General features: G+C 42.0%; 1 protein-coding gene across 1 annotated transcript; it reads left to right on the top strand.

The window, feature by feature from the left end:
• The first annotated feature begins 1,430 nt into the window (after positions 1–1,430).
• RXYLT1 (ribitol xylosyltransferase 1) lies at positions 1,431–23,922 on the top strand. Its single transcript, XM_075551346.1, has 6 exons — positions 1,431–1,675; positions 4,214–4,369; positions 7,829–7,931; positions 14,327–14,641; positions 17,069–17,239; positions 23,056–23,922. Exons 1-6 carry the CDS (start codon positions 1,507–1,509, stop codon positions 23,471–23,473), a joined length of 1,332 nt encoding a protein of 443 aa, XP_075407461.1. The 5' UTR covers positions 1,431–1,506; the 3' UTR covers positions 23,474–23,922.
• Positions 23,923–25,703: the final 1,781 nt, after the last annotated feature.

The following is a 25,703-nucleotide window of genomic DNA, read 5'->3' as shown; positions in this document are numbered from 1 at the left end:
TCGAACTACTCTTCTTTCTCTTTGTTTCTAACTTCAGCATTCCAATTACTCAACAATTATCAGTGCAAGTCATTCGCATGTTTGTTCAAGTTCAAACTAAAGACGTTAGTAGAACTCTTCAATTTCTTCATCACTAGCTTTAGTGGTCCATGTGTGAATTTGAACAGTAATTGTATTGACTGGATTTCCTTGTATATAGATAGATATTGCTGTATCACAAACAACATTTTACTTAGAGACAGACCTTAAAATGTCCTTTTTGAAGATGAAGGCAAAGTCATTTCTCTTGAATTTGTCGTTGTCAGCATAGTAAACCATGACTGATAAATAGCCTACACCAGGCCACTTAAGCTCATTCTTGTTGTTAGGATTCTTCGAGTCGGCTCCTACCCTGTGCACTACAGAAGGAAACTCTGGACGGTCCAGAGCCATCCTCACAATTGTTGCTATGTCTGAGCCCACTGATACAGGCACTGTGTCCATCCAGCTCATCAAGAACCTTCCTCTTTTTTGCTGCCACTCCACTTTACCAAACATGATGTCCTTCTCTAGGGTCTGGCCTCTCCTGATGACATGCCCCCTAAGTGGAAGGCCAAGTCTTGCCATTGAGTTCATTACAACTCCTAGCAACCCTACAGGATAGGATGTAAACTGCCTCTGTGAGTTTCTGAGACTGTAACTCTTCACAGGAGTGGAGCGCCTCCTCTCTTCTGAAAAGGCTGGTGGTTTTGAACTCATAACCTTGTGGTTAACAGCCCAATTTATAACTACTAAGTCACCAGGGCACCATGCCAGGCTCCTAGTTACATAAAAGTTGCATCATGGGTAGCTAAAACACGGGTGTCCGTACTCATGAATATACATGACTCGCACAACAGATTAATCTTAAACTCTCACATGTTTTCATCCGTCCCAGCCTGAGTCAAGATCGATTAAACCGCAGTAGGTTTGGTTCATATTTGACAAGAGACTATAGTCAAATTACGTCATCGTAATACATGGTGATCTTTTAAATAAGCATTCATAGCCGTTCACTTATCAACACAGCAGGCCCTGTACTAGACGCAGGGGACTTGACAAAAAATGATCCGTGTCTCCACGCGGTCTTCACGGACTACCACTGGTGTCGCCTCTGCTTGGCTCGGTCTCTGGGCTTGCGGGAGAACAGGTGGAAGGCAAGACTGAAAAGAGCCTTAAGGAATGCCCTTAAGGCGGTCCCGAGAGCTCCCACCATGCGGAGACTGGCGCCCACTCCAAAGAGGCCGGCCGGCAGCGCCCCCACCGCCCCCGGAACCCGGAAGGAGCGGTGGCTGTGGGCGGGGCCATGGAGGCGCGGGGCGGGGACTGTGGCGGGGCGGGGCCAGGGGCGGGGCGGGGCCGACGAACTGGGATTCGGGGAGGCGCGGCGGGAAGGCGGGTCCCGAGCAGGCCTGGGCCTGCGCGGGTCGCCGCTGGGGCCTCGCGCCGCCGCCGCTCCTCGGCGCCGCTCGATGGAGGCCGGCGGGCATGCGGCTGACGCGGAAGCGGCTCTGCTCCTTTCTCATCGCCCTGTACTGCCTCTTCTCCCTCTACGCCGCCTACCACGTCTTCCTCGGGGGGCGCCGCCCGGCCCCCGCCGCGGCCCCGCGGGGCCTCAGGAAGGGGGCGGTCCCGGCGCGAGAGCGGCGCGGCCGAGGTAGGAGCCGCCGGGACCGGGCCGGCCATTCATCCGGCTCTCGGGCCGGAGCCGGCCTCAGCGCGGGCTTTGGAAGGTGGAGGGTGGGGACAGCCTGTGGTTCTAGTCCCAATCCCCCCGGCCGCCCCCGCTCCCCACCCCCCAGGTGGACGGGACGCACCCCTTTCAAACCCCTATTGAGAGTGCCAGATGGCGTCACCATTGCCTGAGAAATTCTGGCAAATGCCATTGGAGGCCGCAAATCTCCGCAGGGTTGAAGAGCTCTCCGTCTTACCATGTTGCAATAAAGAGCCTCTCTAAGTATGCACGTATATTCGGAAGGCCAGGGTTCTTTCCCTCCAAGATCTGGCTCTATATTGTCATCAGTGTCAAGAAAGAACTCCGTGTTGATACTTTGTGTAATAGTATCTTAAACTAGTGGATATGCATAGGGAACTTAAAAATGTTCATGGGGTAATCTTAATCAAAAGACAATGGAATTTTCCTACTAACTTAAAAACAACTATATGCCCAAGCGCTAAAGAACCCTATTGACATTAGTGGGTTACACGTTGGGCTGCTAATCACAAGATCGGTAGTTCGAACCACCTGCCCCATCGTTTGAGGCTTGCTTTCCTTGAAAGATTTACATGCTGGGAAACGCACAGGGGCAGTTGTACTCTGTCTTATAGGGTCGCTAGGAGTCGATTTGACCGATGCTGGGGAGTTTGGGGTTTCAGTATGCACAGTCGCTGGGTGGTGTGAATAGTTAATGACTTTAGTGTCTGCAAGTTTGGACATTTGGGATTGGAGTTCCAACTAGAGACACCTCGGAAGTAAGGTGGCAATCTGCTTCAGTGGTTGAAACCCCTTTGGAGTGTTCTACTCTGAAACATGGCTGTCATTAGTCACAGCCAATTTCATGACCACTGGGGGGGTTGTTTTCTCTATTAATGTGTAAACCAACCAAACTACTGCCATGGAGTCAATACTGACATATAGAGATTCCCACTGTGGGTCTCCCAAACTATTTACAGGGGTAGAAAACCTAGTCTTTCTCCTTCGGAGCTACGGGTGGCTTCAAACTGCCAACCAGGAGGATCTCAGCCCCACATATAACCACTACACTAGCAGGGCTCCTCTTTTACTACGTAAGCAATGGAATTAAAAATTAGAACAGCTAAGCTGTTGATATTGCTACATATTACCCACTTAGTTTAATGGGCTTTGTTTTGGGAGATATCATTTGCCTGTCTTTCTGTATTAACTTTTATTTTAAGATCATTCAGCGAAGAGGGAAGGAGAGAGAGTGGAGCACATCCTGGCCCACCAAGCCCTGAGGACAATATCCTGCCCAAAGCAGACAATGCACAGAGAGGACCATAGGGCCTGCCCCACCATGAAGCATGACATCCCTCGTGTCCCTCACTGACCCATAACGCTACTGGGGACAACGCTGGAGACAACAGTGCGGGCATTGTGCCTGATCTGACCCCACCACACCAGGGTGAAACGCTAAGGGCATGCAATAGAGCAGCAATGAAGTCCCCAGGGAATACCAAAAATAGACTTTGGGGCCAGGGCATGGTACCCACCAGACTCTATATAAGAAAAACTCCTAAAGGTCAACAAACAACAACAAAAAAGATCTTTCAGAGTAAAGGGGTCATTAAAAATTTTTTTAAGGTTTCCGATTTCCCCTTTTTAAAAATATTTTGTGTTTAACCAATTTATCATGTTCAATTACTTTATCACTTTGAAAACATTGAAGTGTGATTGAAACTAGGATTCTCTGATGGTGGCATAGAGGGTTCTGTGTTGCTTGCAAACCACAAGGTTGGTCGTGCGAACCCGCCAGCTGCTCCGCAGGGAAGAGATGATGTTTTCTGCTGGGGTAGAAATTACAGCCTCACCGAGGTATTACCCTGACTGCAAGCGCAGTGTTCTTTTCAGGTCATTTTATAGACAAAATTATGATATAGGAAATAATTTGATTATCTGTGGTTTCAAAATATATGTGTTTAATTACATATATATATATATATATATACCCTTGACTCCAGGCCTGTGAACATGAATAAATAAATAAATGAGGGGGGGAAACAGCCTCTCAAACCAACAGGGCCAGGTCTACCCCACCTTTTAGGATCAGTGAGTACTGGAGTGCTGGCAGTGAGTTTTCATTTGGTCATTGGCACTGTTGACAGCTTTGCACTGCTAACCGTGCCCACTGGCTGGCTGTGGGAGAAAGATGAAGCTATCTGCCCTGCTAAATAGTTACAGCTTTGGAAACCCAGTGTCACGCGACTGGAAATCATGACAACTGGGTATTTTTGGTGTAACATCTAACTTAACTGCAGCCATCCTTACCTTACTGAGGACCTGTACGGTGTAGAGTTAAGTGTTTGACTAGTAACCCACCCAGAGGCACCTCAGAAGAAAGCGCTGGCAGCGTCCTCTGCAGCCACGTGTTTGCTACACATCAGAATTGAAGCCAGTGGGTTTGGTTGTTAGCTTCCTTTACTTCACTGATAAACACTTTTACTCTCTTTAAAACAGAACAATCAACTCTAGAAAGTGAAGAATGGAATCCTTGGGAAATAGATGAAAAAAATGAGCAACAACACAGATTTAAATCTAGCCTTCAAATATTAAATAAATCCACAAAGAGGAAAACAGACCTTCGTGTACAGATCTGGGGGAAAGCTGCCATTGGTAAGTTAATTTGTAGAGTTAGTAAAATGTACCATACAGCAGACTTTGTTGACATTAAGTCAAATTCATCTTAATATCATTTTATTCATCGTTAATTAGCGCATGAAGATAGTGTGTGTGTGTGTGTGTGTGTGTGTGTGTGTGTGAGAGAATTTTAGCTTTCTTGGTGCAAACACATGAATTCCATTGTTGACCTGGAGCAGACTACAGTTTTATTTCCAGATGCAAAAATGGGTTGTGTGGCATTGTTTTATTTGAGACCAAGTGTATGATGTGAGCCTGGTAACCAAGCAAATTTCAGAAACACTGAACTGAAAAATGTTCAGTAGGCTTTTTCACTGTAGGGATTTCCTAGACTTTTAACATTCCTGTTTTTATTGTATGTAACCTTGATTTCCATAAAAGCATTTTTGCTCCCATTCTTATGAGAGTCTAGTATTCCAACCTAGATTGTCATGCCACAGAGGTAGGAAAGATCCCATGAATTATTGTTAGGTTTGTTGTGTTGACCCTGAGTCCTAGTGACCCTCTGTATAGCACACAGAACACACCTTGTGCTACTCCACCCTCATAACATGGCAGGGTTGGACAGGATTGTTCCAGGCAGTGTCTGTCCATCTTTTTGAGTCTTCTACATTTTCAGTGACCAATTTATCAAACATGATGTCCTTCCCCAGGGGCCGGTCTTTCTGATAACGTGTCCAACATATGTGAGGTGAAGTCATCGTATTCCCTTCTAAGAAGCAGTCTGGCTGTGCTTATTCTAAGACAGATTTATTCATTCATCTAGCAGTTCATGGTGGAATCGTTGTTGTTGTTGTTGTCGTCATCGTCGTCCTTGTTAAGTGTCATAGAGTCGGCTCCAACCCAGAGCAACCCCTATGCACGAAAAAACAAAACACTGCACTATCCTCAAGATTGTTCCTATGACCCATTGTCGAAGCCTGTGTCAATCCATCTCTCATCAAGGGCCTTCCTCTTTTTCTCCACCCTTCATTTTACCAGACATAAAGGTCTTGTCCAGGGACTGGTCCCTTCTGACAATATGTCCAAAGTATGTGAGGCGAAGTATTGCCGTCCTTACCTATAAGGAATACTCTGGCCTTACTTCTTTCAATACAGATTGGTTTGTCCTTCTAGCAGTCTTTGCTACTTTCAATATTCTCCTCCAGCACCACAATTCAAATGCATCTATTCTTCTGTCTTCCTTCTTCCGTGTCCAGTATTGACATGTATGTGATGCAGTGGTGAATACCATGGCTTGAGTCAGGCATACCTTAGTCCTCAAAGAAACATCCCTATTCTTCAGTGCTCTAATAAGGCCACGTGCAGCAGATGGACTTTTTGATCTCCTGACTGCTGCTCCCATGAGCATTGATTGTGGATCCCAGGAAGGCAAAATCCTTGACTGCTTCAAACTTTTCTTTATTTATCATGGTGTCACCTATTGGTCCAGTTTTCAGGATTTTGGTCTCTTTACATTGAGTTGTGATCCATACTGAAGGCTACAATCCTTGATCTTCATGATCAAGTACTTCGGATACTCCTCACATCCAGCAAGCAAGGTGTGTCATCTTCAAACTGCAGGTTGTTAATAAACCTTCCTCCAAACGTGATGCTACAGTCTGCTTCACATACTCCAGCTTCTCTGATGATTGTCTCAGCATATAGATTAAGTATGGTGAGAGGATGTGACCCTGTCACCCCTTTCCTGATTTTAATTGATGCAGTATTCCTTTGTTCTGTTTGCACAACTGCCTCTTGATCCGTGTGCATGTTCCACATGAGCACAATGAAGTATTCTGGAATTCCCATTCTTCTCAAGGTTATCCACAGTTTATTATGGTCCACTTAGTTGAATGCCTTTGTATAAACAGTGAGACACAAACATATTTTTGGTATGCTCTGCTTTGAGCCAAAATCCGTCTGACATCAGCAATAATATCCCTTGTTCCACATCCTCTTCTGAATCCAGCCTGAACTTCTGGCAGTTCCCTGTCAGTGTGCTGTTTTAACCATTTTGGGGTGATCTTAAGCAATATTTTACTTGCGTGCAATTATCAGTGATATCGTTCTATAGACTAAGCATTCTGTTGGGGCACCTTGCTTTGGAATGGGCATAAGTATGGATGTCTTCCAACCAGTTGGCCTGGTAGCTGACTTCCAAGTTTCCAGGCATAGCCGAGTCAGTGCTTCTTCAGCATTGTGAAACATTCCTGTGGGCATTCTGTCAAGGCCTTTAGCCAAAAGCAAGGCTGGTGGAAAGGGGGACAGAGTGGTATGCCTCTTGTTGGTACTGCTAGCGTTCTAAGAAGGGCTGCCAGTGACTACCGAGGTTGGGTTGTGGCTGAGAGGGAGGTCGCAGTAGCAGAGGAGGTGTTGCTCAATTATGAACGTCACTTCTCCCGCCTCAGCATCCTTAATTTAATCAAATATGCAAAGTCTCTTATATAAAATCACAGTCACAGGGTTTAGGGATTAGGAAAAGAACATCTTGGGAAATTATTCAGCATACCACATCTTTAAGACTGTTTTTTCTAATTAGCCAAGTCTTTAAACATTGTTGTTTGGCTGTCATTTAGTAGCAGGGAGGAATGAGATGGAACAGTGCATCTTGCAGTGTAAGTAAAATAAGGCTCCCAGAACTGTTTTGTGATCCCCACATGACCTCACTATGTGCCCCCGCATACAAATATGACTCAGGTGAAATGATGCCAAACATCAGGGACTGCCCTACAGATGTTTGTACAAGTAAGGTGGTATCCTTGACGTGTGTGTGTGTGTGTGTGTGTGTGTGTGTGTGTGTGTGTGTGTGTGTGTGTTTAAAGGCCCTTCTGGTCGTGTCCCTGGGTGACACACATGATTTGCAGTTGGAATCATTATGAGTCAGAATCGACGTGATGGCAGTGGGTTTTACCAGCCTCACGATTGGTGGTGTGAACCTACCCCATGGCACTGTAGAAGAAAGGCCTGCTGCTTAACTTCTGGACAGATTACAATCAAGAAAATCCTGAGGAGCAGTTCTATAACACACGGGGTCACCAGGACTCAGAAATTACTCAACAGCCATGCATTTTGCTTTATTCTGTTTTCTTGGTGGTATTTAGCACTAACTGGTTGTTCCTCTACTTAGTTATAATACAGAAACAATTCTGATCCTGCAGCAATTTATGCTGTAATGGAACACATCTCATTTGGGGATAAACTGGGTAATCAAGGTCTGGTGTTAGGGATTTCTCAAATTTAACATAAACAAAGTTATTGCCCTTAATATAATCCACCCTTTGTCGCATTTTACACTGACAACCTTTTAGTACTGTGTCTCATATATTTGCTGTCATGTGAAGAATTTTAGCTTTTGCTAAAAAGAATCAGATTTTTTTAGTCAAGAGGAATATAAACTCATCTCACATAACGCAATCAGACAGTAAATGTTTATGTTACATTTTTCATTTCCAGGTTTGTATCTGTGGGAGCATATTTTTGAAGGCTTACTTGACCCCTCTGATCTGACTGCTCAGTGGAGAGAAGGAAATTCAATTGTAGGAAGAACACATTTCAGGTATTAATTGTGTAGCATTAACTTTTGCTGTGTTGAGGTACAATGTTTTATGTAAATTCTAGAGAAAAAAATAAAAGGAAAATCTTTACACAAAAATTTTTATCTCAGCTTTTTGTGAACAATGGAGAAATAAATCTCATGAATATATATTAGTGGTTAAACCGTACCTTGAGTATTTTCTTAGGAAGAGTGGGCAGTGCAAAATACTTCTTGTGTTTAAAACCATGTCCGTTTCATTTTTGTCAAAATATTTCTAGTTTTATGGAAAAGTGCATGTTCCGTGTCTTTAAGATTCAATCATTGATGAGCATTTAACATTTCATAATTTAGAGGAATAAGATCTAAACTTAAAGATATTTTCTTTTTCTTTCTAATAGACTAGTGATAGTCACTTTTTGTAAGATTGAGGTAGTATGAAAACAATCACTCTACTAGAGAAAACTTTACTTATTAAGACCTTTTATGTAAGGTTTACTATATGACTTCAATGGTTTGCATTACCACTTTACTGTAATATTAAGAAATCTAATTTTAAATATAAAATCAATGTATTGCTGAGATATTTTTGAGCTTCCATTTCTTAAAAAATGTTCATAGGTTATTACATCACACAAAGAGTTTTAAAAGGATATAATTAAGAGAATTTTATTTAGAAAAATCTTGATAACTTTATAATATTAAATTTTTTAAAGCAAAAAATGCTATTCCTAAATGTTTTTACTTTCTTTTTTTAATCATTTTGTTTTTGCATTGTTATTGAAATTTTAAAAGTAAGAATGATTAGTTTTAAAATGCTTATTTAAAATACTTTATGTGACAATTGTATTAGTAGGGGGAAAATGTGAATCAAAGAGTCTGTGTTTCTAGGATTCCATTTCTTTCCCATGGAACCCAAGAGAGGAAAAATTGTCATTGATTTCAATTTCATTTTAATTTTCACTGCTGTTTTCTTTATTTACTTTAAAAACTCTTGGAAAACAATTTCACTGTGTATATCTTTCAAATGTGAAATGGTCTTTAAAATCAGCTTTAGTAAGGTCTGTTTGTCCTTTCATTTCTATTCAAGCTTATATTGATCTAATCCCCATTCAAGATTGTGAATAGTCCTACCTTCAGATATTTGAAAGTAAACATCTATTATGAATATAACTCTAAAATTTAGTATTTAAAAAGGAAATATGTATTAGGGATATTTTTATAACAGTTCTAGCCATAATATATATAACCAAAAAACCAAACTCACTGCCATCAAGCCAATGCTGACTCATAGCGACCCCCCACTGTGGGTTTCCGAGACTGTAACTGTTTACCGGGATAGGAAGCCCAGTCTTTCTCCTAAGGAGCTGCTGGTGCTTTTGAACTACGAACCATGCAGAACATAGCCCAATGTGTAACCACAACACCATCTAATCATAGATTTTTTTTCAAGAACAATCTTAAAATTTCATAAAGAAGTTACTCTCTGAAAACTTAAAGTTATAGAGTGTGTTAGACAGGGTTCTAATTAGCTAGAATGCTAATCATTTATAGATAGATAGATAGAAAGAAAGGAAGATAGATAGTTAGATAGATAGATAGATAGATAGATAGATAGATAGATAGATAGATAGGTAATATAAGAAATAAACAGTTAATTAAGTTATAAAGCAGTACAAATGTGTTAGGGTTCTCTAGAGAGATAAAACCAGATTGCTGATAATTTTATATATATATTGATAAAGATAGTTAGATATATAGCACAAGAAATGAACAGTTAAATTATAAAGCAGTACAAATGGCTCAGTGCAACTCACTCTCGAGAGAGAGTTGTGAGACACTAGCAGTCCTTCAAGTCTTGAGGGCTGCCAGGTAGTCCTCTGCAGAGAGAGCCAGGCTATCCCAGCACAGGCAGCAAAGAGCCAGGCAGGTCACCAACTGTCAGCCAGGTCATCAACTGTCAGTCCCCAGCTCCAGAGATGTAAATTCCAATTGTGTGGTCTTAAAGGGACCTCACCTTACAGCGAAACAGTCTACAGGCTAGGTATCCCACAGGTAGTGTACCCGTAAATTGAGGCACAGAACAAGCAAGGCAGCTGCACACTGGTCTGATGATTAAAGAGCGAGAGCCAAGAAAGGCAAGGGTCATGGAGCCATTTATCTCTCCACATTTCAATTAATCCCACTTGTGTTTATCGGCCAGGTTGGCACAATAAACTGTCTCAAAGTGGCTCAGTGCAACTCACTCCCATGAGAGAGTTGTGAGACACTGGTAGTCCTTCAAGTCTTAAGGGTCTCTGGGTAGTCCTCTGTAGAGCAATTCAGGCTATCCGGGCACAGACAGCAAACAGCAAGGCAGGTCACCAGCAGTCAGCCAGATGACAGGGTCCAACAGCCCCCAGCTCAAGAGATGTAAATTCGAATGGTGTGGTGAAGCAGGTCTTGAAGGGACCTCAAATTACAGCGACATAGTCAACGGGTTAGTTGTCCCACAGGTAGTGTATCTTGCAAATTGAGGCAAAGAACAAGCAAGGCAGCCGCACACTGGTCCCATGATCAAAGAGCAACAGACAAGAAAGGCGAGGTTTGCCAAGCCATTTATCTCTCCGCCCTTCAATTAATCCCACATGTGTTTATCAGCCAGGCTGGCACAATAAACTAACTACCTCATAGAGTTATTATAATATAGCAAAGGAATGAACCAAATAGATAGCATTGACTTAAAAACAAACAACCCTAAGATATCCTTCTTTTCTGAGATTTTTGTCTAAAGGTTCACATTATATCAAACATCAATGCTATTTCCTTAGGATGTAAGAGAACTGTGTGTTCCAGTCCTGCAATAGTGGTGAGCTACTAATCGGTCCTCTATAGACATGAGGCTCAACAAGTGTGGAAGGGAAAGTGGGCGTCTACCCACCAATATTTGTAGACTTCACAGAGGATATGTATGCGTGTGTGTTTATGTGTATATATATATATTCATATATACATGCACATAGTATGTATACATATATACATACACACATATATTGCAACTATACCCATGAATATGGTAAAACATTTCAGAGGCAAAGTTATGAGTACTTAGATATAACAAAACCCCTTGAAGAAATGAGTTGCTGGACCTTGAGATCAGAACCCTAGTCTTGAGGAACACCAAGATTATTGGCACATCAGAATACTCAAACTCCCTGCCAGTGAGTCAGTGCTGGCTCCTGGACACCCTGTAGAACGGGGTAGAACTGCCCCTGTGGGTTTCCCAGACCAACTTTAATGACCATAGAAAGATCCCCGTCTTTGTCCCACAGAGCAGCTGGTTTTAAATCTGGACTTGCACACACCTTGCATCGCAGAGAGTGTGTGACCAGGATGTGTGCATATATGTGGGGCAAGTTCTGAAAGAGTAGTGAGTTATGGGTTGGGATGCAGTTTGAAACCACCAACTGCTCCTTGGGAGAAAGACTGAGGCTGTCTACTCCCAAAGAGTTATAGTTTAAGAAACAAATCCACAGGGGCAGTTGTGCCTGTCCTTGAGAGTCCATATGAGTTAGAATCGACTGTATGGCAGTGAGTTGAAAAACTGAACTTCCCTCTGATGAGACCTGTCACTACTGGGCAGAATAGCAATGTGACTGAGTTGTTCAGAGCACAGGCTCTGAAGCTGAGACTTGCTGTATGCTATTGAGTCTATTCCAACTCATAGCGACCCCGGGTGACGAACTAGAACTACACAGGATGGCTTGCTGTGCTGCACTACTTACAGCGCTGGGACTACATGGACGGAAATTCCGACTCCTCGGTTGGTAGCTGTCTGGACATAAGCAAGTGTCTGAACCACCCGTGCTGGATTCTTCATGCTCAAAATAAGGTGGAACTGGGAGAATAAATGCATCGATGGATGTCAAGGGCTTAGAAAGAGTATCTAGCACATAATCACCACTATGAAAGCGTTATCAGTTTTGTTCGTTTACTCTTACTAAAATAGGTGCTGCTGTACTTCCCCGCAACTCAGGTCCCCTTCTTCTTTGTCTCTGTCACTGTACATCCATGCCCCTTCCCAAATATGCTTTATTGACATGGTCATTGAATTTATATGTTCAAATCGATTGCAAATGGACCTGGGACCCATGTTCTCTCTTTAAAGAATATTGACTGTTTCTGCTTATTGAAATCGTGTTGATTTATACTTTCATTTTATAGGAAAACTCTTTTTAAGAGAGGAATCCTCCTTCTAGTCACCATGGCCTTTGCTCATCACAAAAATCGCCTTTTATTATTTTCATGCATAAAAATAGTGTTAAGATATATAAACATCTACCCATTTAATAAAATAAGCTTCCTGCTGACCATTCATCGCCAAACCAAAAAACCAAAGTCCCTGCCATTGAGTTGATTCAGACGCATAGCAACCCTATAGGACTCAGTAGACCCACTCCTGTGGGTTTCTAAGACAGTAAATCTTTATAGGAGTAGGAGGCCCCAATGTTTTCCCTCAGAGCAGCTGGTGTCAAACTGCTGACCTTGTGGTTAGCAGCCCAAAGCATAACCCACTGTGCCCAAAGGGCTCCTCTCACTATTGATCACAGTGAGTGAAAATTTGTATAACTAATACTAATGATTAATGGGGTGGCTGCTTTCTGATAATAGGCAGTCATCGCTGCTGCCTTCCAGAGCCTGGAGCCTACAAATGCCGGCGGGTCCAGCCAACGCCCACACCAGGCGCTGCCCTATGCCGGGAGTGAACGGGTGGCACAGCTGCTGGACAAATAAGGCCAGGAGAAGGTGCTACAGGGATTGGGGGATGTCCTGGAGCCCCCACTGATCGTTTACTCTGGGAACTTGGGATTTAAAAACCATTATGGGTAAATATTTCTTTTAAAGAATGAGAACTGTGCTTTCCTTTTTAAAAACAAACAAAACAAACCTATGGGACCACAGGTGATGTGCAGTAGGTTGCCCAAGTGATCGTTAAGCAATGCATCCCTGTGTATGATTTACAATTGCTTTATGCCTCAAAGTCATGTCTTAGAACTAGCATTCCAGGACAGTAATATCAAGGTAAACAAAGATATGTCATTCAGGGCATAGCTAAGGGATCAAGGTATTAGTAGATATTCTTAACACATCACCCTGATGTAAACATTTTTAGTCACTTAACTATCATATAGTCAGAAATGGAAATGAAATACTATTGTATCATTTTTTAAATTATCTTCAACAAATTGGCATAACACAAGCTTTTAAACAATGGGCGGTACCAAGAGGAGGGTATCACGTACGTCTCCACAGCAGTGGGAGATAATGCACCCTAAAGAACTATTGGAGGGTAAGGGGCCAATCTAGATAAAAGGCACTTAAGAACGGTTAGTTTTCTCTCCCAGCAATAATAAGCAATCAAACCAAGCTTTCTGCATATGACTAAAGATTCAAGGACGTTTAGCTGGCTGTGCAGAATCCAGGACTGGTGTGACTAATTTTAAAATAGATTATATGGGATTTTTCTCTATTTCATGTATAAAGCTTTGAAATATTTCATTGTTACTGGTTTTCTAAGTAGCACCTATTATAAAAATGTGAGTTATAGAACATGCCTAATCCTTTAGAAAAATACAGTAAAGAACAGAGAGAGACTAATCCAGCCAATTCCCACCTGTGAACCATCCAGAACTAACAAATTCCAGCTCTCTGTCATATTTGCTCTACATATTTTACTTTCCTCTCTAAAAGAATTAAAATATTTCCAATCAAACTGAAGCTTTCTAATTCTGCTCCTCCATCCGTCTCTTCCTTCTTCCTCTGAGGTAGCTGCTGCCAGGAACTTGGTGTGTGTCCTGCCCAGCATGTTTATATATATATATGTATGCATAAATATTTTTCTTTTTCTAAAAATTTTAACTTACATTAACTTTTTACGTTACCGTATTTTATGATATGCTTGATTTCCTCTAGCATTCAGAAATACCCTGGAGACTTAGCCCCCTTAGAATGCTCATAATGACCTCCACCTTCTCTCTGCATCGACGCTTTGCCACCCACTAGTTCAGACTGAGATGAAGGGCGTAATAGCAGGCTGGCGACTATGGACTTTAATTAAGCATGTTTTGGGTTTGGACTACACAGCCTGATTTGCAGTCTTACCTATCCTGTCGAGTACGTATTTTGAATGGGGTTAAAGCCATTCAAAAGATGACCGAATTTTTATTACCATCTGTCTACATCTAAAGCTTCCCATTAATCTGTTGCCACGCCCCATCTTCTAGACTTGTTCAAAAGAATTTGTGTTGTACAGATGATTACATTTCTAGAAAGAATATGGATTAAATGTCATTATGGAGTGACTATAAACTAATTAACAACTTCTGATTCCAAATAGTCGCACCGTTTTTGTTTATTTGTCTGTTGTTTTTTTTTAACAGCTTCATCACTGGACCCGCAGTAGTGCCGGGGTACTTCTCCATTGATGTGGACAATGTGGTGCTCGTTTTGAATGGGAGAGAGAAAACCAAAGTCTTTTATGCCACTCAGTGGTTACTTTATGCTCAAAATTTAGTGCAAACTCAAAAGCTCCATCATCTTGCTGTGGTTTTGCTTGGAAATGAGCATTGTCGTAATGAATGGATAAGTCAGTTCCTGAAAAGCAATGGAGGCCCTGTTGAGCTCCTGTTCATAGTCTATGACAGCCCCTGGATGAACGGGGTGGATGTCTTCCAGTGGCCTTTAGGAGTGGCAACGTAAGTATAAAATCTTGTATGCATTTCTAGACTCCTAAGACCTGTTTCTGGATCAGCAAGATAGTGTTTAAGATGTGCATAAGCTTTTGTCCTTTTGGTATCGTTAAGGGCGGTCTTTCCTGGAGGCAAAAGTGTGGCTTTGTCTCCTGCTTCAGTACCAATAATGATTTCTTTAAAGTGTGTTATCGGCAAGTGAGTAAAGTTTCTTATCTCTGTTTTGAAACTCCAAAGGGTCAGATGAATTTTACAGCTTATTTGAAGTGTCTTAGAGAGATACTTAGCAGAGAATGACAGGCAGACTTTCTTAAAACAGTTGTAGAATCTATGTAAATGAATAGTTTTTGTTTTTCGTTTTAATACCCCTTGAAACCTTACTTGAAGGGCAGCAGGAACCCTGGTGGTGCTGCAGGCTCAGCATTGAGCTGCCAACCGCGAGGGAGAAAGATGAGGCTGTCACTCCGGTGAAGATCTACAGCCTCGAAAAGCCCAGGGCAGAGGACTGCCGACATGGTTGCTCTGACACGGTTGCTCTGAGTTGAATCCTCTAGAAAACAGTGGGGTTTGGGTTTAAAGACAACAATATTAAAATACGTTGGGTTTGAAAGGATTGTAATATTTCAGATCTGTCACTAAGACTAGTTGAGTTTATACAAATTGGGGTGTAAAATGAGGGGTCAATTATATGATAGCTAAAATTTATCGATATATTTTATATAAAGTCTGTCTCCAGCTCTAAAGTAGAAAATATATTTCTTATCTTTCGTTATAGGATGTTTTTAATTGAGAATCAATTGGCATTAAGAGTAATTGTCCCTTATCTATAAACTTCTTAAGGGCAGGAACTCTTGTCTTATTTTGTTCACTGCTCTCTTGCCAGGGCCTAAACCAGTACCTGGCACAGAGGAGAGACTTGGTAACGATTGTTTGAGTGGCTGAATTATGAAAAAGCTCACAGCCTTGATTTCAGTCAGCTCAGATAGTCAGTCTCCTTCACTGGCTGTCACATGTGACCTCAGACTACAGATGTGGCCTATACAAATGTCACCCAGGAAGTAGATTAATAAGACCTATTTCTAGGTCCAACCCTCTGAGATCTTGCTCTGAAAACTCTCTCTCTTGAATAGAGTCCATATAATACCCATTCCGCACCTAGCAAGGTGGCTAGGCACTGAAGACCAGGTAACTGTGCAAAAGTCAGCATTATGATAAAGTGGAGGATGGTCACAAAATGGAAAATCGCTACATGACTGCCAACCCATGAGACTCATGCTCAGTCAAGCTGATGTGTAACCAGAACCATCATAGCCAGTGTGACACTCATCTCAAAGCATTCCTTGCTGCCAGATCTGCATCATTCATGAGAAAATTGTCAAATAGTAGTGCTTCTAAAATTGTTTTCATGAGTGCAAAATATCAAATAACATGACAGTTGATTAAATGAGGAGTAGGAGCATTTTTAAAATGCTTTGAAAGAAAATAATTTTACATATCCTACTCACACAGTATAGGACAGACACGCTGCAATTCTAGTGATGTTCAACTAGGCCTGTATCTTTCTCTTAGATCAGATCTCAGCCGAATACATTTTACCCCACGGGAAACATTTGGTAATGTGTAGAGGCATTTTGCCTGTCACAAAAGTCTGGGGAACTGTTACAGACAGCTACGTGAACCTCTGCTCTTAGAGGAAGTTATGTTGCAGACACAGTTTCAGCCCTGTGTTTCCAAATGCCATTTCAGTGGGTTCCTGATGGAGTGAAATGTTACTGTTGTTCTTAAATCTACTCAAAAAGCCCTTGAAATTAATTTTGCAAAACCCTTTGTTATAGGATGCACTCTAACCATTCCAGCTTCTGGCTAACACATTGGTGAAATCATGATCATTATAAGTATAGAAGGGTTGGTTTGTTTTGTTTATAAATCATTTTATTGGGGGCTCTTACAACAATCCACACATCAGTTGTATCAAGCACATTTGTACATACGTTGCCCTCATCATCTCCAAAACATTTTCTTTCTGTTTGAGTCCTTGGTTTCAGCTCCTCTTTTTTCCCCTCCCTCCCCGACCTTTCCACCCTCAAGAACTCTTGATAACCTATAAATTATGTTTGTTTTCATATTTTCTTTGGTTTGTACGTTGAAGGTCGCATCTGTTTGTAATAGTTGCAGGTGAGTGATGAAAGTCCATGAGTGTAAGAGGCAGAGCACTTTTTTACACCTAATCTGATGGCAATGTCATGAAATGTCAATATGAGGATCCTTTTTCAAGTCAAGAGATTTGAGGACTTTTCTAAAGTCAGCATGGAACAGTACAAGTTTGGGTTTCAAGAATAAGATTTAAAACTTCTCTGTCTCATGTTGGGTTTTGAGAATTTGGCCAATCCAATTGTGGTGTATTGTTAACTTGTGTGTGCTTATCTTTTATAGATACCGGAATTTTCCTGTAGTAGAAGCAAGTTGGTCAATGCTGCATGATGAGAGACCATACCTATGTAATTTCTTAGGAACTGTTTATGAAAATTCATCCAGACAAGCACTGGTGAACATTTTGAAACAAGATGGGAATGATAAGCTTTGCTGGGTTTCAGCAAGAGAACAGTAAGTTCTGTGTATACTTGACTCATCCATCCAGTTTGTTCCTTAATCTGAGGGTTTCTATGTGTGGCAACCCAGGTGCACTTCAAATAATCACTGTTAACTTCAGGAATACTGCTCAGAAGTCACATTGATAACAGGAGCAATGAAAGAAATACTAGTACAACAGAAATGGACACGAATACATTCAAAATAGGAAGATAAGTGGTCTCCTACAGTATTTGTCTCTTTATGATTGACTGCTTTCACTCGGCTTCTCTGGAGAAGCTGGATTATATGAAGAAAAAATTGGCATCAGGATTGGAGGAAGGCTTAATGATTAATAACCTGCGATATGCATATTACCTTGCTTGCTGAAAATGAGGATTTGAAGCACTTGCTGATCAAGGTGTCATTATATCTTGATCACAGCCTGTAATTATAATCCATAGAGTTGAAGAAGAACACTGGTACTTCCCACATGCCAGTCTGACTTGTTAGAGTTTCCTGAATAATACGTGTTCGTCAGACTTGATAAACAGGACATTCTGAAGGCCACAACGGCCCAAGGTTCATCCCTGAGACGTGCTGCTGAGCAGTTCAGGATGCCAAGACTCACATGCAAGGCTCCTCACACGCTCAGGAACCTGATGCCACCTGGGACAGGGGCACATATTCAGTTCTGAATCCCCAGAATCCTAACATAGGAGTGTGCATGAGGTAGGCCTAGGATTAATGCTGAGTGTTTAGAAGGATGCATGGGTGATAGGGACTACAGGGATTTCAGGAATTTAGTGACTCAGCCAATCGTTGACTTTCTTCATTATTTGTTTATATGGTAATCGGAAAACAAATGTTCTCACATACACTAACGGAATAAATTTTATAGTCCTTCATCTGGTTGTTAAATAAGCAAATGGAATGTTTTGTATATAAAACAGAATCATTTGAGAAGTTATACCTGAAAAATATCCTTCTAGATCAGTGGTTCTCAGCCTGTGGACCGTGACCCCTTTGGGAGTCGAACGACCTTTTCATGGGTCTCCGGATTCAAAACCGTAGCAAAATTACAATTATGAAGTAGTAATGAAAATAATTTTATGGTTGTGGGGCCACCACAACATGAGGAACTACATGAAAGGGCCATGGCATTAGGAAGGTTGAGAACCACTGCTCTAGATCTAGATTTTTTTAACTGTAGCAGAAACCTTCTGGAATAGATACTTCCCAATTCTATTGTTAGTGGAATCATATTATATTCACCCAGTCAACCATTATGTATCCAGAAATACTGTCTGATGGATTTATCTGGAGAACAGTATGCTAAGGGAAACTGTTGGTAGGTGCCATCGAGGCAGTTCTGGAACAAACACTGCCCGGTCCAGGGCCAGCTGCAGTCTTCCCTGTGATTGAACCCATTGGTGCAGCCTTTGTATCAGCCCGTCTCTGAGGACCTTCCTCATTTTCACTGCCCCTGTACTTTACCACGCATGGTGTTCTTCTCCAAGAACTGCTCTCTCCCGACAACTTGTCCAAAGTATGTAAGACAAAGTCTTGCCATCCTTGCTTCTGAGGAGCACTGTGGCCATACGTCTTCCAAGACAGAAGCGTTGCCCCTTTGGCAATCCAGGAGACTTTCACTGTAGTACTGCACCAGCGCCACAATTCAGATGCATGGATTCTTTTTTTTTTTAATCTTTTTATTGGGGCTCATAAGGCTCTTATCACAATCTGTACATACATCAATTGAGCAAAGCACCCTTATACATTCGTTGCACTCGTCGCTCTCATAATTCACCTTCCACTTGGGTTCCTGGAATCAGCTCGGTTTCCCTTTTTTCTCCCCATCCCCCTCCCTCCCCGATCCCACCCCTGGTCCCTTGATAGTTTATAAATAATTATTATATCTTATCTTACACTCCCCAGCGTCTCCCCTCACCCGCCTTCCCATTGCCCATCTCCCAGAGAGGAGGTTACACATAGATCTCCGAGATCTGTTCTCCCTTTCTACACGCCCTTCCCTCCTGGTGTCGCCACTCCCACCGCTGGTGTTGAGGGGTTTGTCTGTCCTAGATTCCCTGTGCCTCCTATTTGGGTTCAGAAACAGCTAAAGTCTCAAAGTTACCTCCTTGCTTTTCAACACTTTAAAGAGGTCTGTGTGGCAGATTTACCCAGTACAATGCAGCATTTAATCTTTTGGCTGTTGCTTCCATGAGCATTGATTATAATCCAAGAAAGATGAAATCCTTGACAATTTCCATCTTTTCCCCATTGATCGTGGTGTTACCTATCGATCTAGTTCTGAGGGTTTTGGTCTTCTTTACATTGAGTTGTACTCCACACTAAGGCTGCAGTCCTTGACCTTGCTTCAACTCCTCCTCATTTTCAGCAAGCAGGTCATACGCATGTCTCAGGGTGTTAATCGTTAAGCCTTCCTCCAATCCCGATGCCAAATTCTTGTTCATATAATCCAGCTTCTCCAGAGAAGCGAGTGAAATTAGTCAATCATAAAGTGACAAATCCTGTAGGAGGGCACTACTACAAAGGAAAACAAAGACTTTCATAACAAAGAAACAGACTTGAGAAGTTACAAGGAGGGTAAGGAAGGGAAGATGAAGCTCTAGGCTACAGGGTTGACAGGTGCTGAATTGGCTGAAGGACAAGACAATAATCCACAAAAGAGAGAAGAGAAATTAAAGGTGGGCAGTAGAGTAAGTTATTCGGTAGCTTGATAACCAAAATTAAGCCAAGCTTATTTCCATCAAATCAAATCCAACTCATAGCAATGCTAAAAGACAGGGTAGAGCCTGCCCCTTTGGGTTTCCGGGACTGGAACGCTGGACTGAAATAGAAAGTCTTGTGTTTCTCCCACAAAACAACTGGTGGTTTTGAACTGCTGACCTTGTACTTAGCAGCTCAACATGTAACCACTGTGCCACCAGGGCTTTGGGGGGAACTTGATTACAAAATTGGTGATCTGAAATGTAAACTCCCATCTAATCCACAATTTAAAAAATATGTTTTTATTTAAAAGATATACCAGAAACTGTCTTAGCCAATAGGAATACCACCTTGAACAAAGCTTCCAAAAGTCCAGGCCTTTATCATTAAATAGTTACTGAGAAGACAAATAAAATATATTTTATCAGAAGGTGATACATGCAGTGTAAAAAAAAGCAAGCAGAGAAGGGATACAGAGGTGCTAGAGATTGGGCTTTTACTGCTGTCTTGGAATGGCCAACTAAGGCATTAGTGAGAAGGGTACATTTAAGCCGAGATCTGAGGAAGATCCAAGGATGAGCCACGTGTATATCTGGGAGAAAAGTACTCCAGGCAGAGGGAATAGCAAATGCACAGGCTGTAAGGCAAATGGCTGTCTGCCATGTGTGGTGAACAGGAGGGGGCCAGGGCCCGTGCAGTCAAGTGCAGTGAAGGCAGTATGAGGAGTTTATGTGGGAATAGCCTGGAGCTGGGGTAGACTCCTCCTTGCTTTTCATTGCTGCTTCTATCCTTCCTCATTGAGGTTTTTTACTGACCTTGAGTTTATCCACTTAATTCTTTGAAGGTCTTAGCACCACTCCAACCTTAATTCCGGGGACATTCAAATCTGCCTAGTCGGCCATTCCATCCATCAGCTTCATCCCACAGCCCCTGGCATCCTCTCCACCAGGGATGTGGACCTCCAGCTGAACTCAGCCTTTCATGGCCATTTCTTAGCCCATGTCATCAGACATTTGCTGTAGCCTCTCCAGGAGTTCATGTTTACTTAAATTACTCCGTAGCCTCCACCTCCCGTCAGTCTACACAATGGTTATTCCCATTCCAATGGATGCCAACAATCCACCTGGGACTTCAAGTCCATTTCTACTACCTTTGTATTGTCTTTTAATCCTTTCATATCTTCACTTTCTTCTTTATCCCACTTACATTTCCTAGCCGTCATGACTGCATACAGTACTTTGAGCTCCCTAATCCCGCAAATTCCAACTCTGGTTCAATCCAGCTCTCTGCTGGCTCCATACCTGCATTCAAGCAGCTGACCTTGGTTGGAGAAGAGTGCGAATTGGTCTTGCTTTAAATGCATAGCTTTGAACCGCAGGTGTCCAGCAATTGTACATTTTCCTTGTCCATGTCTTCTCTTATTACCCTTGCAGGCTACTTTATCCATTATCTCTCCTCAAACTCTAACACCTCCCTCCCCAGCTTTTCCACATTGAGGAAATTGGAAGAGTCGGGAGAGGACCTCTGGCATTCTGACTGGCCTCTCAACCTCGACACCTACTCCTGTACAGTCTGTCCTCGGCCCAACAGTCACATTTGTGCTGATAAATATTTATGACTCATGACTCTGTTTTGTAAACCTTCACCAAATTCATAATAATTTTTAATTAATATATATGGTTATATTAATTGTGGTTTTAATGATCAGATTAGAGTTAGATTTGGGTGTTAACATTATAGCTAGCGATAAGGTTGCAATTAGGGTTGGGGTATAGTTATGGTAAAAGTTAGGATAAGAGTTAGGCTTGTATTTGGTTTGGTGTAGGCTAAGTTAACAGCATTAGGGTGAGGGACAGGGCTCATACTAAGAATAGAAATAGAATGATGTTTCCAGATAGGGTAAGTTTAGGTTTGGGGTTAGGGCTAGGCTTAGTTGTTGTTGTAGAACTAATATTGTATTTTCAGTGACTTTTTAAACAACAGTTTAGGCTCCCAGTCAACAGTTTCTAAACATCTTGTGTAGTGACATTCTTGACAAGGCATGCACATTCCCATTTTTGTATTCTTCTTATTCCATTTCCATTAACCTCGTTTCCCTGCCCCCTTACATCCGTCTTTGTTTGAAAGTCATTGTTCATGATTTGGTGTCACCTAGGTGATTCCCATCTTCTACACCTTTCTCCCACAGTCACCTTGCTTCACCCTCTCTGGCATGCCAAAGACAAGAAGAACCTTTAGTAGTGCCATGTCCTTTAGCTTCCTTGTACTCTGGATTCCCTAAAAATACCTGCACCACTTGTTCCCATTCCTCCTACCTGGGTGCACACATGCCCCCTCAACGAGATATTCCAGATCGCCTCTTCAAAATTGCAACCCTGCCCCTCAGGAATGCCCTCCACATTTCTCTGCTGGTTTCCTCCCATCACTCATACTTTCTACATAATAATACACTGACTTGACTCAGTTTTTGCCCATCTCTACCCCTGGAACTGGAATATATATTCTGTAAGGGCAGGAATTTAGAGGGTGGTGGCTTGTAGAATGACGATGGTACTTAGCACTCAGAAAATAAGGATCTAATTGATATTATTCATTGACATATTTTATTTTTTTAATCAGTTTATTGGGGCCTCATACAGGTCTTATCACAATCCATACATATATTCATTGTGCTAAGCACATTTGTACATTTGTTGCCATCATCATTTTCAAAACATTTTCTTTCTACTTGAGCCCTTAATATCAGCTCCTCATTTCCCCCCTCCCTCCCCACTCCCCCCTCCCTCAGGAACCCTTGATAATATGTAATTTCTTATTTTGTCATGTCTTACACTGTCCGACGTCTCCCTTCACCCACTTCTCTGTTGTCCGTCCCCTAGGGAGGAGGTTATATGTAGATCCTTGTAATCGGTTCCCCCTTTCCACCCCACCCTCCCTCCCCTAGATTCTTAAATGTTCTCAAGAGACCTAGTTCAGCAAGATCTTAGTTCTTTCATTAGCTTATCATTTCTATAACGTGTTTAGTAATTCCTCTAGTGGACATTGAAAGAGAAAATCTTTTCTTTCACAAAGATTATACTCAGTCAAGTGAAAACAAAGTGGTGTCTCTGATTTTCTAGGTGGCAGCCTCAGGAGACAAATGCAAGCCTGAAGACTTACCAGGACGCTTTGCTGCAGAGTGACCTCACCTTGTGTCCAGTAGGAGTGAACACAGAGTGTTACAGGATCTATGAGGCTTGCTCCTATGGCTCCGTTCCCGTGGTAGAGGATGTGATGACCCCTGGCGACTGTGGAAATACATCGGTCTCCCATCATGCCCCTCTGCAGTTGCTCAAGTCCATGGGCGCGCCCTTTATCTTCATTAAGAACTGGAGAGAGCTTCCTGCACTTTTAGAAAGAGAGAAGACTATGGTTTTACAAGACAAGATTCAAAGAAGAAAAATGTTACTTCAGTGGTATCAACACTTTAAAACAGAACTGAAAATGAAGTTTACAAATCTTATAGAAGATACATTTTTAGGGACTAGTAAAGGTTAACTCTTAATTACCTTTTGGAACTAATATTTTAAAATCATTTTTAATACTAGGTGTGTGTGTGTTTTAGAAGGTACTCCAGTCAGTCGTAGATTATGTATGCAGCTTGAAGTAAGCTCTGCCTTACTTCCTGTGTACAAGGTGAAAATGTACTTGAAATGTTCCTCAGACTGACTTCCGGAAGTGGAAGGACTCAGCAGCTAACAGCTCTTTTCATCCATGTACGCTCGCCCGAGGGAAGCAGCGGTGGGCTGTGGAAAGACCTGGGTCAAACCCTTTCCTCTGCACCTACCCCGTGACTGACTCCAAGCCACCAAAATGTTCCCCTGTCTCAGCTCTTCTCAGTATACAGTGGAGATAATTGTATGAAAATTAGAGTGCTTATAAATATGGAATAATATATTAAATTACTTGTAAATATGGAATAATAAATAGCTAATATATGTCGTAAACTCCAATTGTCATTTATCTTCTAACCCATTGTTTTCTTATTATACCAACTACAGGGTGAAATTTGGCTAATTTAACAAATCCTTACTTATATAACTTGCCAGGTTGGGAATTTATGCGAACAAATTTCACAGACTTTTATATTACTCAGCGTTATATCAAGTCAGATTGAGGTAGTGCCTGGATGTAGAATTTTATCAAAATCCTTATAAAATAAGAATTGAAGAAGGTCTGCAATTCATGTCTAAACTCAACAAAAATAAAAGTAACAGTAAAAACCTTTCGCCACTTCTTCATGAGAATGCTCCTAAGCAAATGCTGTCTGCGGCCTTTGCCGAGCAGCGGCTTCGATGGAGGCCGTAATGGGTGGCCACTTATCTTCAGGTTCTTGGGACCCTACAGTAATGTCAGGGACTTTGGGCTCCAAGAATCATTCCCATGATACTAGAGAACTAATTAATAGTAGCCTTTATCTCAGAAGTTTTTTGTTTCTTCATCATATGAACGGCCTTAGGCATTCAGCAAGTGTAAACTTCCCCAACATTTTCTCAAGTTTAGAACTCCCCATGAAGGTCTGGTAGCCTGGATATATTGAGGAAACAACCCAGCCCAGTCCAGATCAAGTCCATAGATCTGATATGAGCCCATATGTCTGTAAGTTCCTTTTCAGTATGTCCTGCCTCCCAGGAGAAAGGAAGTTCCCAGAATCCTCATAAGAAAGCCACACCCACAAAGAGGCATCATCAGGTTGTGACCCAATTGACAGGCTAAACACCCCTTTCTCAAGTTGACATGAATTTATATAACTACCACAAGCCCCTGCTGAAGACACGCTGCCTTTAAGGAACTACTTTATGCCATGTGAGTCCCTTTTCCCTTTTGAGTGAAGGTTTACAAAGCAACCTAGATTTCCACTCAACACAGTGGCAGTAGTTGTGTAGCTGTTGTCTTTTGATTCACAGCCACCCTATTGATAGGCTGTTTGGTGACTTCTGACATTGTTAAAATTATCTTACCATCTGAGGAAAACAGCTGGTTCTAGGCAATTTTGAATTAAAAGAAAGATTAGGAACCGGTCGGTGGGCAGCTGCAGGAGCAGACACTGAAAGGGAACAGTGGAACAGGGGCTAGGAGAAGCCAAGACACAAAGGGCGAGTTTGTTGTGGGAGCCAAGACTATCTTCCTAGAATTTTCCTGATGCGTTCCCAGCTCCTGTTCTCGTGAAGTTAGTAATTCCTTTTCCTTCCTATGTGTAACCTTTCCTTATCCTTCATTCCTCCTTTCCCTTGTTCTGTGAGCTGACTAACCAAAGCAGGCTATGAGCTTGACCTTATAGGCCCTCACTTGGCCCTGGCCTTGAACAAATTCTACTGTTGTAACAGTACTTCTTTGACTAGGTTAAAAAGGTTTCTGTACTGTACTTTCCCAGCAAGACTAGACCATCTTTTGGATTATGTGGTACTTACTGTTGCACATAAATCCTTTCCAAGAATACTTTTTGCAGCTCTAGTAGAGAAAGTGGGTCATACCAGTTTAGTTGTTGGAATGTGAGAACAATGAAGCAAGAGACACTTAACCAAATCAAAATAAATTTACCAGTGCCCTATAACTTAGAAGAAACAGAGTCCCATTTGCCACAGTTGTGTGATGCATGTAATGCCTTATGTGTGTCATGGATTCTAAAATGGTCCATTAACTTCATGTCTTTCATGTACATTTAACTGTGACTGAAACTGTACTCATTATCTTCCCTCTATAAATGCATACATACCAGGGGGTACAA

This window comes from Tenrec ecaudatus, chromosome 6 (assembly GCF_050624435.1).
Source record: "Tenrec ecaudatus isolate mTenEca1 chromosome 6, mTenEca1.hap1, whole genome shotgun sequence".
NCBI classification, from domain to species: Eukaryota; Metazoa; Chordata; class Mammalia; order Afrosoricida; family Tenrecidae; genus Tenrec; species Tenrec ecaudatus.
Note: the sequence above shows the minus strand (reverse complement) of the source record. Positions and strands in the feature narration are given on the sequence as shown.

Excerpts from the sequence above, each read along its gene's own strand:
- RXYLT1 (XM_075551346.1), top strand. The coding sequence starts at position 1,507 with ATGCGGCTGACGCGGAAGCGGCTCTGCTCCTTTCTCATCGCCCTGTAC. Across the intron at positions 1,676-4,213 it reads GCGAGAGCGGCGCGGCCGAG|AACAATCAACTCTAGAAAGT; the intron begins GTAGGAGCCGCC and ends TCTTTAAAACAG. Across the intron at positions 17,240-23,055 it reads TGGGTTTCAGCAAGAGAACA|GTGGCAGCCTCAGGAGACAA; the intron begins GTAAGTTCTGTG and ends CTGATTTTCTAG.